Here is a 13,149-nt window from a genome sequence, read left to right on the forward strand (position 1 = left end):
CTCCCAAAGCCCCATAGTCCTCTCCTGGGACACCTATAGCCCCCTGTGTTCCCCACAACCCCCATAACCCTCTCCTGTGACACCCCCATTTTCCCCCGTGACTCTCATAACCCCATAATTCCCTCATGTGACCCCAAATAATCACCCTGTGACCCACTGTAATTCCCTGCTGTGACCAACCACAGACCCCTATGACCCCCAAACTCTGCTGTCTCCTCCTGTGACCCCTCAGGGTCTCCTCTGATACCCTTGCTGTAACCACCCCCGTGATCCCCATCCTTCCCCATGATCCCTGCCCTGGCCCACGACTGGCCCCCCTGGTCCCACCGTGCCCTTCCTGGTATGACCTCCATGCAGCAGCAATTATTCCCCTTTGCTGCCCCCTTCCTGCTGCCGGCCACTGGCCCCTGGGAAATGGGGGCCTGAACCCCACCCAGCAGGACGCCTTGGGCCCCCTGGTGTCCTGTTGGCCACCCCAGCAAGGCATGGGCAGAGAGCAGCTGAGGCAGGGACAGAGACTCCATGGGCAGAACCCAGCAGCCCCGCAAAACTGGGGGACACCCCACAGGGGAAGCCAGTGAGGACGCTGCAGTGTCCCCTGGCCCTCCTGGACCACCCACCCTGCTCCCCACCAGCTCAAGGATGGACACTGGGCTCGTTGGTCACATGAGAGACATTTACTGCTGGAGGCATCTCCTGTGCCGCCGCCGGCAGCTCCTGGCACCTCCTACTGGGCCCCCATGCTGGGTGCCAGCAGCTTGTCCTCCACTCTCATCAGTTTGACAGACGCAGAAACTCCTCATCCTCTGCAAGTGGAGAGACACATGGAGTGACAGACAGACCCACAGACACCCTCCTTGCCCCATGGATAGACAGCGATGGCTGATGCTTTCCACTTTGTCCCTGCTGACAGTGATGGGGGGAAGTGGTCCGGACCCTCCATGCACCCCGTGCTGTCCTGGGATGTTACTTTGTGTCCCATCACCCACCATGATTGATGACATGGATAATAAAAGATGGACTCTACCCTAAGACACGTTATTCTGGCCCCATCTCCCATCTGTGGGGGCACGGTGCACCCCCAGCTCCTGCCCCTCTGGGAACAGGCTTGCCCAGGACTGGCTATGGTTGAAGACCCCTGAGCTTCTCTGTGGGAAGATTTCCCCCACCACGACCCTGAAAACCTGCTTGTTCATCCATCCCAAGGGCTGAGCAGGGCCTGTTGTGCCTTCCAAGGAGGTTCAATATGGAAACCCCTGTGCTGGCTAGAGCTAGAGGGTCTGTCATGGAGGGTACACCCACAGCGGGGACCCTGGTTTGGTCCTTATTTGATGTCAGGTTCCCTACATCCCCCCAAATCTTTCAGCCACTCTTCCCCCAGTGGCATCCCCTGCCTGGGGGCTGTCACCTTCACTGCTCCCCACTGCACCCCAGCCTGCTCGGGGCCATTCTCCCTTTTATGAAGACCATTTTGAGGTTCATTCATGGCCTCAGGACATCTGCAGGCTATACAGTCCCCCTGTGTGATACTGCCTGTAGATTAATGACCATATTCCTCAGTGTGTCAGAGTCCCCAATCCCAGGCACAGCACAAACCCACCCCAGACCCACCCTGGAGCCATAACAAACCCATCCCATGCTTATCCCAGGTCCAGGATAGACCTGTCCTTGACCCATCCAGACTCAGGGCAACCCCATCCTAAAGCCATCCCAGACCCAGGACAGCCTCATCCCAGACTTATCCAGATCTAGGACAGACCTGTCCCAACCCCAGGCAGATACAGCACACCCAGACCCAGCCTGGTGCAGGACAGGAGGCTGCTGCCCTGGCTCCCCTGGCACAGCAGGGTGCAGTGCGGGCAGGGTGCGGGTACCTGCCAGCGGAGGAGCCCCGCAGTACTCCTTGCACTCCTTCTCCGAGTAGAACTGGTTCCCGTTGCCCTTGCAGCCTCCGTAGTTGAACGTGATGCACTTTCCCTGAGCGGCGTCAAAGGCCCAGCGTGTCACAGGCTTCTGGCAGGGACCCTGGACGATGGGCAGCCTGCAGGCAGCTGTGGGGACAGGGGGCTGCTCAGAGGGTAGGAGGCTCAGGGTCTCCACACCTCTCATGTGGATGACGGACACGTGGGGTTCGAGGCCATTCTCAGGCCCCCTCTGATGCCTCAGCAAAGGCACTTTCCATGCCTGTGCCCCACCGGGATGTCTCCTGGTGGCTCCACTCACCCTCTGTCCGGCATGCCTGCAGGCACTCCTTCTCTGAGTAGAAGTTGTTGCCGTTGCCCAGACAGCCACCATAGAGGAAGGCTTCACAGGCCATGGAGGAGGAGTTGTAGAAGAAGCGGGAGAGCATCCCGCTGCAGGGCCCGGGGTCCCGGCTCAGCCGGCATGAGTCTGTGGATGAGCATGGCATGGGCTGTCACAGGAAAACGGGGATGCAAGGCAGGGGGGCACCCGATGCAGCCCCTCTCCCCTGAGACATACCTTCCTTATTGCCCATGTAAGGAGGCAGGGGTCCTGCAGCCGAGCCCTCCTCGGGGGGCAGGACTGCTCGCCGCGCCCTCTGCACAGGGAAGGAAGCACAGAGCTGCCATCAGCCCCTGTCCGTGGGACCTGCTTCCCACCCCATCACCCCTGGACCCCCATTGCCCCCAGGATGGGCAATGTCGGGGGCAGCTCTGCTGGGTGCCGCAGCCCATACAGGCTCCAATCCTCCTCAGTGCTCCCAGCACATCTCCAGTCATTGATCTTGGGTCAACAGGCTGCGATCTGTCCCACCTCATGATCTTCCCAGCCCTGTGCTCATCCTGGGTGGGCATCAGGATCATGTGTTTTGAATAAAGACACCCAAGTCCCCAGTCATGACCTGTGCTGGGGACATGTCTCTACTCTCACCGATGCAAGGTGGTGTGTTACCTGCCCTGTAGTCAACTGGGCTGTTTCTCCTATGAAAGCCCCATTTCCTCTTGAAAATCCTTCTAAACTCAACGCTGTTGGGTGACTGTAGCTGAAGGATCAGTGAGGCACCGAGCTGCCTCCCCATCCATGGAGGGGGCACCCACAGCCAGGCAAGGAGACACCAGACTCCAGTTTCACCCCATGAAAAAAACAGAGTAGGAAAGGACTGTTGCCTTCCACTTGGAAACGAACACACCTGGTACCCACCTGGCCCCCAGGACCCTCACCCTGCAGCCTGTGCCTGCCTGTGCCCCTGTCCTCACAAAACGAAAAAGCAAAGCCCATCAGCAGAGATGAAAGAGCATCTCCCAGGGCAGTCAGCAGAGCTGCTGCCCGAACAACATGTCCTGCCCACAGACCCTGGTCCTCGGACACCAGGTGTCCAGTAGGTTTGGCTTGGAGAGGATGTCACCAGCCTTGATCCATCTCAGGAGGTCCTGAGCTGGACCACTCACCTGGGAGGCAGTTGCAGTCTCCTGAGGAACGCATTCACCTGGCCCAGATGACAGGAGAGAAGATCAGCAGCATGAGAGGGGAGGTGTCCTGACAAACTCATCTCACCGTGGTCCCGCACCGTTCACACACAGGACCCCGGGGAAAGGGATGCCCTCCCAGTTTTACCCCAACATTCTTCCCCTCTTGCTGCTTTACACCTCCCACTTGTAGGAGCATCACCCTACAATCCCCACACCCACCTGCATCATGCTAGCACCTTCTGAACCCCAGGCTGAGCAAGGAGCTCCTCAGGTCCTGGCAGCACCCAGTCATGAGGTCTTGAGTGTCCCTGGGTGTCCTACGCCCTCATCGCACTACAGCATTGTGGGGTGCATTGACCTGACAGCCCAGCAAGGACTCCACCGACTGGAAGCTGGTGGAAGCCTAACTGATACATGGCATTGTCTCCTTCCCATGCCATCCTACCAAAGCCCTCCATCCTGACCATCCCCACTTCTCCCCAGCCTTGCACACCAAGAAGGAGCAGCCCCAGTGCTCCGGCATGCCAGAGGATGGCAGTGGGGGAGGCACGTGCCTTGTGCTGGGTTACCTCTCTTGGCCAGGATGAAGATGGAGTCTGCAGGGATGCCTGTCTCTAGAGCCAGTTGGCGGAAAGACTCGATGAGGTCCTCCCGCAGCTCCGGGTTCCTCCCTGGGCAAGGGAACAGGCTGTGAGCAGGGTTAGCATGGGAGGGGGTCTGCATGCAGTCCCCCAACCACCCACCGACCTGCAGAGCTCAGGCAGCTACAGGCAAGCCCAGTATCAGCCTCCTGGTCCTACCCAACCTCTCCTCTGTTGTTCTTGATCAGCCTTGACCAAGAGCTTGGACAAAGTTGTGTTAATGTTTCTCAATCATGAAAGACAGCATCTCATGTCACTTCAGGACCTAGGTTTCTTCCAAGCAGATATTGCCACCTTCATCCCAAACAATGGGCTGGTTTGGAAATTCATTGTGTGATGTGGCTCTAAGCTGAGCCATAAGACCTCTGCAGTGCCAAAGATGAGCTGGTCCAAGGCACTACTTCCAAAGACATGGTCAGTCCCTCAAGGCCAAAGGACCTCAGGGACCCTTGGGTGGCATTTCTGAGCTGCACTGGTCTCCTCTAGAGCCTGCTTGCCCACAAGTGCCATAGCCAGACGTACCATACAGCTTCAGGGTGGTGCTTGGCCCAAAACTACTTTTCTTCTTCATCAGAATGACAGCATATTCTTCATAATTGGTGCGGAGCACGTAGGACCAGATAGACACATCCCATTCTGGTGAGACAGAAACACAGGGGACATCATTCCTGCTCCTCAAGGACAAACAGGGCAGTGTAAGATAATCCCAGAGCTGGGGGCTGAAATCAGGCAGCTAATTGAAGAAAATAGCTGATTTTGGGGAAACAGACAAACCTGAGTCCCTTCAGGCTCACCAGCCTCTTCTCAGTCAACGAGATAGGAAATCAAGGGTTGCGGACAACTGAGATACTACCAACACCCCTGAAATATGGCTGGGGGGAACCTGCCCCAGTTTGGGCCCTTGGGGACAGGAAATATCTGCTGGAATGTCTCATAGTCCCATGCCTATGCAGGGACAGTGGTGAGACAGCCCCTTTCCCCAAACTTCACTCCGTACTTTGGCTGGAAATGACCCAAATTGTGGAGTGGTTTCTGAGCGCTACTCTCCTTAGCCCTGGCACTGGTTCCCATCACCCAGCCACACTGCAGCTCTCGGGGCTGAGCAGATCAGCAGCAAGCCCAACTTACTGGGGTTATAGTAGGTATATTTTCCGGGAGTACTGGTTTTCTGGTACTCTCCTGAGATTCGCGTGCAGTCACCTTGCCTGGAGGGAGGAGGAAAACAAGCAGCTGCTTGGAGTGATCGTTTTTCCTGGTTATTGCACAAAAATCATATCTGGGTCACCAAGGCCATGGCATGGCACCCCTGAAATCCCTCTACCCAAGTCATTGGGTATCTGAACCCAATCCAGCCCCTCCTCAGGGCTCTGATTCCAGCCAGAGCAAGCAACTCCCGTGTCTTGTCCCAGCCCCTGGGAGACAGCGTACACTGCGGTGGGGTGGCTTTGGAAGAGGCTCAAGCACCCATGGCAGTGCCCCGTACCGCAGCCTGGTGCTGGTGGTGCTGATCTGGTCGGGGCTGGGGCCAGGGCCCAGCACCAGCGTGCCCATGCTGAATTTCTCCTTGTAGTTCTTCATCCATGTGCAAGTCGTGCCAATGGCAATGTCGTACCACTTCCCATACATCTGCAGGGAGAAGAAAGGGACATCTTCACCACGAGTCCTCTCCACTGAGGTGGGGCATCTCTTAGTTTTCTGCAGAGCTGAAATACTCCTGGCCCAGGGAGCAACTGGGGGGTGATGGTGCAGGGTGTTGAGGCCAGAGCTGCCACAGGATTTGGGAAGTGGTTCAGCACTGAGCAGGATTTTCCTGGGTCCCCTGACAGGAGGCAGGGCTGGAGGCATCAGGCTGGCATTGCCCCATGTGTACCGGGGGAGCCCAGACCCAGGCACACGTGTGGGGCTGTGCAGAGCCTGGCAGGGGACAGGGCTGCCTGTGGGACATCTCCCAGGCACACTGCATCCTGCATGAATCCTGCGCACTGGGGCTGCCTGCGCACTGGGGCTGCCTGCGCTTCTCAGGCTGGGCAGATCAACAGAGGTCTCATGAAATTCACCTACCCCAGCTGCCCCGCGAGGTGTTTGCCGGGGTGAGGCCATCCCGAGGGTGGCACCCTCTGACCAGCACCCAGGGAGGGCCACAGTACCAATGCCTGTCCCACACAGCCTGACGCGGGCATGGGTAAATATCTCCCTCATGGGTAAATATCTCCCTCCTTCCTGGAGGAGAAGGAAATAAAGCTTTCCCCTATCCCCAGAATTAATGGACCGCAAGCCGCCGTTACCCGCTCAGCCTCAAAATTCTCCTGCACTTGGACATCCTCATCCTGGTTGCCGATGGGGGTGCCTCTGGCCGCAGCAAAGAGAAGGAGGGAAAGGAGACCCCAAAACATCATGGCTGGTGGCTTCGGAGTGCTGCTGAGCCCCAGCACACCCGCGGGATCCCGGACTCTGCTGTCCCCACTGCGCAGCAGTGTGACCTTCAGACTGTGGCCAGCAGGGCCGGCCAGCTCGGCAGGGGGGGGGCCTGCTGGGGGAGCGTGGGGCAGCTGGTGGCCCTGCACGGTCCCAGCCATGTGGCCCCAGGGCTCACTGTTGCCCTTGGCAGTGGTGGGGATTTGCAGAGAGCTGATGTGGTGTGCAGGATGGGAGACGAGCACCCTCCTGCTGCACCAGGCGGAGCTTCTTACCCTCGCCTGTTCCTACACCACCATTTGGCCCAGATGTGGGGCCAGGACCTGCCCGTCTCCTTTACTCTACCTTGGGATTCATATTCCTGCTCTGACATCCTGCAAAGAGCCCTGATGGTGCGCCCAGCCCTGGCAGCCCAGCCCAGCCCTGCAGAGCGGAGAGGACTGAGGCATCCCCAGCGCTCACCCCAGGCCGCCTAACCCTAACCAGTGTCCACAGGGAGCACAGCCCACGCTGCCTGCCCCCCTTCTGGACCCCCTTCTCCGGGAGTCCCACAAGCCGGTGGCCAATGCCTGGGTGTCACCCACCCACAGCTGAGGGTCCCCAGGCCCGGCAGGTGTGGGATGTGCTGGGCATGCCGTCCCTCCCCACCACTGTTTGCCTTTGCAGGATGATTAACTGAAACCAAACAGTCCGAGGGAAACAGCAAACAGAGCAAAGGGCAGCAGCCCCTCTCCGGGTTGGCCCCCAGCCCAATATTTGCAGAGAAGGGCCAGAGCCAGAGACACCCTTGCAGGAGCCGGCCGGACTTTCACCCCTCCTCTCCGCTGTGGGCCACCAACAGGCCCTTTGCGCAGGACTGATGCGTGTGCTGCCCAGCCAGCATGGGCTGCTGGGGAGGCAGTGGTCCAGGCTGGGACAGTCCTGGCATCTCATCACTCACATTTCTTCATGTCACATCTGCGGTGTCCTCAAGAGCCAGGATGTGGGGCAGAGACCCCTTTAATGAGCCCACCTCATTAACCTGCCCTGTGCTTCTCTCTCTCTGGGAGAGCCCACCGCGGTCCAGAACCAGCCCTGGGCTCCAGCCCCCCGAGCTGGGGCTGCGGGACGCAGGGGCTGGCCTGGGGGTCCCTCCCTGCGCAGGGGTCCCCGCTGCCCCCCGGCCTCTCCAGCGCTAGGTGGCAGCCGGCGGTAAGGAATGACAGCCCGGCCCCGCTCCCGGTCCTCGGCCCCGCTGCAGCCCCGGCGGGCGGGGGGACCCCGCTCTGCCCCCCGGCACGGCCCTTCCTCCGGCGACGCGGCCGGGGCAGGGCCCCGCACAAGGGGGGCGGTGGAGGCTGCAGCGATGGGCAGTGGGGACCGGTCCTGGGAGCTTTGCAAAGCAGGAGGGGGTGCTGAGTGCCGGCAGCGCGGCCCGAGCCCCGTGCGGCCCCGGGGCAGCCGCAGGCACCGGTCGGTGGGGCAGCACCGGTCAGTGGGGCAGCACCGGTCGGTGGGGCAGCACCGGTCAGTGGGGCAGCACCGGCTGCCCCTGCGGGGAACGGGCCTTCCCACGGCGCTCGTGCACAGAAACACCCTGTGGGGGCAAACGCGCCCGCACGGCGACGGTCCCAAGTGTGAACAACGCAGGACACGCTCTTAAATAACGCTCTTTTGGGACCAGCCTGCTTTACCGGGAGCACACGTGCCCCGTGTTGGGACCTGGCAGGGGAGGTAGGAGGATGCGTGACCCTGGCATCGGCTGTCCTTCCTGCGGCTGCTGGTTGGCTCCTCTCCTCCCGCTGCTGGTGCTGGGGGGAGGCAGGGGAGTTGCTCCCTCCCAAAGGACAAAGCTGCAGGCCTGGGGTACGCTCAGCCTGGTCCTCTCCTCTTCTGTACACGTGAACACAGAGCGTGGCTGCGACCACGGGCCCGTGGGCACCATCCTCACTGGGAAAGCTGGGCAGCAGCCGGACTGGCTGCAAAACTCGGCTCGTTCACGTGTCCTGTGCTGAGAAAGGCCAGGGAAGTGCTGCAGCCCCCCCATCCCCTTGTTCACTTCTGAAAATGCGCTCACTGTCCCCATCCCTGTCCCCGAGGCTGCAGCCGCGTTTGTGCCAGGATCACTTAATGGCTGTTTTGGAAGGGACTGGGATGGACAAACCCCCCACGCTGCCAGAGTGCAGGGCTGAGATGGAGCCTCTGCAAGGCACGGCTCTCCAGGGAGGGGGCTGCCGGGGTCCCATGCAGGGCAGCCCTGGGGAGCAGCCGCTGGGACAGGTGGCTCTGGGTGCTCAGGAAGGGATGTTCCTGCAGATTGCTCTGGCTGGGAGATGGGGCAACAGCAGTCCTGCAGGAGCTGCGGGGCGCGGGCAGCTGCCAACTTGTAGGAAGTTTAGAAAATGCTTTGGTTTCAGACCAGTTTGGACAGAAACCAAATGTAGGGAGAAACCAGCAGAAAATTCCCACAGACCAAATTCCCCCAGCCCCACCGGCACTGAGAGGCCCCAGCCCCCAGAACCCCCCATGCAGGGGCATGGTGGGGCAGGCACAGGGGCAGGAGGCATGACAGAACCTGGGGGACCATCAGGCACTGCAAGCAGTGCCCCAGAGCCTCATTCCCTGACCTGGTGGTTGGTGGCACATCAGGCAGAGCCCTGCAGCGGTGAGGGCCACCAGGACTCAGTGTCCAACAGTGGAAAAAGAAGATGCTATTTATTTACCTGAGCTTGGCTCTCTTCCTCTCCCACTCCCCCCTGGCTGTATTACAGGTTAGAGGAGACATTCCTGCCTAGTCCTTTCAATGTCCCTTTAAGAACCTGTTGTCCACAAGCTTGTCCAGTCCCTTTCTGAACCTGCCAGTGTTGCCTGGCTCCTTTTCCCCAGTGGTAGCAAGCTCTAGACGTTCAAACCCGCTATGTAAAGAAGTTTTAGCTTCTCTGTTTTAAACTCATCACCTGCTGGGACTCCTTACTCCGAGGACTGCTGGAGTACTACAGTTTCATGCTCACCTTGTCTACCTCCTTCATGGTTTTGCAAGCCTCAGTCATATCCTCCCTTGATCTTCTCCTTTCCAAACAGGGGAGCCTCAGCCTTTCCAGTCCCCTCCCATACAACAGGCGCATCATCTCCTTGGTTATTACAGAGCAAGTCCAGAGAAAGGCGACTCCTCTATCTCCTTCTTGAGCTGTGAAACCAGAGCTCAAGCACACAGGACTCAAGGTGAGGGCTCACCAAGGTTTTCTACAGTTTCTACAAAACACCTCCCACATTGTTCCAAACACTATTCTTGCCTGCTGCTGCCAGTTAACAGTTCTCTGAAATCACCAAGTCAGTGATGGCTCCCAGCTGTCTCCTGAGTTTAACCACTTGTCCTGAGCTCCATGCTGATGCCACACTCCTTCTTCCTTCAAGCATCACCTTCATTTCTCTACACCAAAGCTCTCCACCTACCTCTATGCCCCTCAGTCTTGTGAGGTCCTTCTGAAACTCTGCCATCAACACAGCCTTTGGCCGTCCAGAAGAGCTCGGTGTCATCTGTGAACTTGAAGATTTCCTTGTTCACTCCCTTTTTCTGGGGATGGATGAACATGTCAAATATAACACCTCTCCCAGGGCTGGTCCCTGGGGAACCTCACTGCTGACTGTGCTCCATACTGAAGAGTGACTGTTCGGCCCTGTATGTTGCTTCTGATCCTTCAACCACCTTTCAGTTCATGGAAGAGTCTTTCTTCTACTCCCACAGCAAGTTTGTTTCTTTGATAACTTTTGGTGTGATACCTCATCAGAAACTTCCTGACAACCCAGATGGATAATGTTCTCTGGATCCTCTGTATCTGAGACAGGGTCCGCCCTCGCATGTGCTCTACCAGCTTCTCTCCAGCTCCATGCTCAGCCACAAGCTCCACAATCCTGCCCTTCTGTACAGGCTCTGCTGTCTCACTGGTGCTACAGCAAGGAGAATCTCCATTTTCTAGCTCCCAGCACCCCATTTCCATAGCTGAAAGTTTCCCTGTCCACCAGCCTGCTGCCCGGTTATAAGGAGAGGTACCACACTGCAACCTCTATGGTTTATCATGTAAGTTCTCCCCAGTCATGAGCAACACCATCTGTCCTGGGGACATGCTCATGGCTAGCTCATCCCGTCAGTCTGGGCTTCTTCTAGATTTACTTCAAATTGGTCTGGCTTCCCTGAGCGACCTGCTGCAGCATGTGTGCTAGGCCTGGGGATCTCCCCACCATTGTTGGCCAACAGGGGAAAACACTGAGCTTCTTCGTGGGGCCTCATCATCCTGAAGGTCCCATTACACCCTGGGCACCCCCTCAGCCCTTAGTTGGCTTTCTGCCTTTTGATGGTTTAAGGGCATGTTCTTTAACCAGCTGTAGCATTTTTTTCAGGGTGCTTTGCATATCCATTTTTAGCTTTTTAGTCTCCTGTTTTCAGAAGAACTGCCATTTTTTGTGGACTTTCCTGTTCTCTCCTAGGCAAGATTTCTGTTTCCTAAACATCAAGGTTTTCCATAGTACCTCCAATTAACTCTCCATCAAACCAGGAGGGGGCTGTTGAACCACCTGAATTTCTTTTTGAATTGTAGCACACATTTTACCCAAGCTTCTCATGCCCTATTTAACACCCTTCAGGTTACGTTTAGGATCTTGGGGTTTGGTGTATTTTTTGATAGTATGCCCCATTTCTACATAGTTCCCTTTCCTGAACTAGTTATGGGATATACCTGGCCCTCTCTGTCCCACTGCACTGTTAAACTTAGTAATGTGCTTTTCAGTATGGGGCAGTTCCCCCAGTACCTCTTTAGCCCGGTCCCAAGCACTCGAGGTCCAGCCCAGAACAGCATCTTTGCTTGTAGATTATAGACCTCATCCCTCTGAGAGGCTTCATTTACTGCACCCACAAGTTGTATTTCTACATCTTGTCATTGCAAAGCTGGTCTGCACGCGGGGGAAGTGATCTCCCACCTCTACTGTCTGAGCTTGTACATTCTCTAGTCTCAATATTTCCAGATGGCTTGCTGGTCTCATCATGTGCAATCTGAATTTTACATTTTTATTATTAGAGCCTGGGATTTTCACCCACAAAGATTTCTTCACGCACTTTTTCGTGTACTGTTTCACTTTATATAACTCCCCTCCTAACCATACCCCTCCTCTGTCACACCTATGAAGCTGGTAGCCAAGGCATCACTGCACCTCGGTGGTTACCCTGCTTCCCCCAGGTCTCTTTGTCCTGGTGCACAATGCCATCACGTGCTGCCAAGCTTTCCATTTCCCCTTGTGCTCCCAGCACCGGTGTGAAAGCATTACCAGCTCTGCCCTTGCTCCTGGGCCAGCTGCTGGGCAGCGTCAGAGCTCAGCACCTTTCACTTCTGCTTCTTGTCCTCCAAACGCTCTGAACATCCAGAGCCTGGTTTGTCTCCCAAACACCTTCTTGTCCCAGGGCTGTGGTTATGCTCCCGTCTGAGTCTGCCCAGGCTGTGGCCTGGGGAAGGTCTCTGCATTTGATCAGGGCTGGTCAAGTTATGGTTTTAAAATAGCTAGTTAGGGCTTTAAAATAACAGCTGCCAGGAAGGGAGCTGAGGCTGCAGGCACACGGGCTGGGTTTTGGGGGGGTGGTGTGTCCTACAGCCCCTCTGCCCAGGAACAGCATGGGATGCTTGTGCTCTGCAGCAGGTTTCCTTTCTATGCTCCACATACCTGCCTCTCCTCCTTCCTCACCCTCTCCTTCTCCTCCTCCTCCTCCTCCTTACTCACTGGGTGCTCCTTAGCTTGGGGGCTCTGCTCCTACCCTGAGGTTTTTGAGGTCCCTCATCCCAGCCCTGGCAGAAGGGAGTCTCTGGGCCTTGTATTGAAAGTGAACACCCCACAGCATTTGTGAGGCTGGTCAGGAGACCTGCTGGAGCCTTGGGCCATGCTCAGCAGACATCTCCCCTGCTTCAGAGACTGGCTAGTATGCCAGGTGCTGCCTGCGTCTCCTTGCACTGGGCTTGCCAGACCCATGCCAGCCAAGAGGGTAGGCAGAGGTGGTGGTCCAGGGTGGGTGAGGTGAGGACTTGCAAGGGGGCACAGGTATCATGGAAACCTCAGAGGATGCTGCCTTGTGTCCTATGGGTCACAGACTGCTTTGGAGCACGTTGTGGGATGAGGACAAGCTGCAGGAAAAGACCAGGCAGGAGTACCAGCATGGCCAGCACAACTCTGATGGCTCTTCAGAAATAACAGTTGAGTGTTCAGCAAAGGGTAGAGCAAAGAGGGGCAAAGGCTGAACCGGGGAGGGAGGTGCAACCCAAACCTGGGGACTGCGACAGACACAAATCACCCCAGGCTCACAGAGTTGTCCCTAATGGACACAGGCTGGGACTGGCTCCATCTGTGGCCCAGGCACTCGTGTTCTGCTCCCAGAGTGTCCCTGGGCACCCACCACCCATCAAAGCTGGATGGCAGCTGGGGACCTGCCAGAGCAGATCTGCTGGGCTGCTGATCGGTGGCACATGACCCATTGTGGCCTGTGTCTCTAGGCTGAAGCTCAGCCACATCTGGGTACATGGATCAGCAAGAGGGGTGGATGGTAGAGCAAGGGAGCTGCTGGGATAGCTGGTTCTCTAGAGCCCTGAGGCTGCACAGGTGCCCTTTGGGACATCCCTGAGGCTGGCTGCATGGGTGCAGAAGGA

At 57.4% G+C, this 13,149-nt stretch overlaps 1 protein-coding gene across 1 annotated transcript; it reads right to left on the reverse strand.

The window, feature by feature from the left end:
• Positions 1-660: 660 nt before the first annotated feature.
• LOC141473679 (protein AMBP-like) lies at positions 661-6,555 on the reverse strand. The gene is made up of 10 exons (XM_074161261.1): positions 6,358-6,555; positions 5,556-5,698; positions 5,201-5,277; positions 4,595-4,708; positions 4,001-4,102; positions 3,411-3,448; positions 2,482-2,560; positions 2,224-2,391; positions 1,875-2,051; positions 661-806 (listed from the first exon to the last, which is right to left on the reverse strand). Exons 1-10 carry the CDS (start codon positions 6,466-6,468, stop codon positions 775-777), a joined length of 1,041 nt encoding a protein of 346 aa, XP_074017362.1. The 5' UTR covers positions 6,469-6,555; the 3' UTR covers positions 661-774.
• Between the last annotated feature and the right edge of the window lie 6,594 nt (positions 6,556-13,149).

This window comes from Numenius arquata, chromosome 19 (assembly GCF_964106895.1).
Source record: "Numenius arquata chromosome 19, bNumArq3.hap1.1, whole genome shotgun sequence".
In the NCBI taxonomy this organism is placed as follows: Eukaryota; Metazoa; Chordata; class Aves; order Charadriiformes; family Scolopacidae; genus Numenius; species Numenius arquata.

Coding starts and splice junctions, on each gene's coding strand:
- LOC141473679 (XM_074161261.1), bottom strand. CDS start 6,468: ATGATGTTTTGGGGTCTCCTTTCCCTCCTTCTCTTTGCTGCGGCCAGA. Junction 5,278..5,555: donor ACCACCAGCACCAGGCTGCG/GTACGGGGCACT, acceptor TCCTCCCTCCAG/GCAAGGTGACTGCACGCGAA. Junction 4,103..4,594: donor CACCACCCTGAAGCTGTATG/GTACGTCTGGCT, acceptor TCCCTTGCCCAG/GGAGGAACCCGGAGCTGCGG.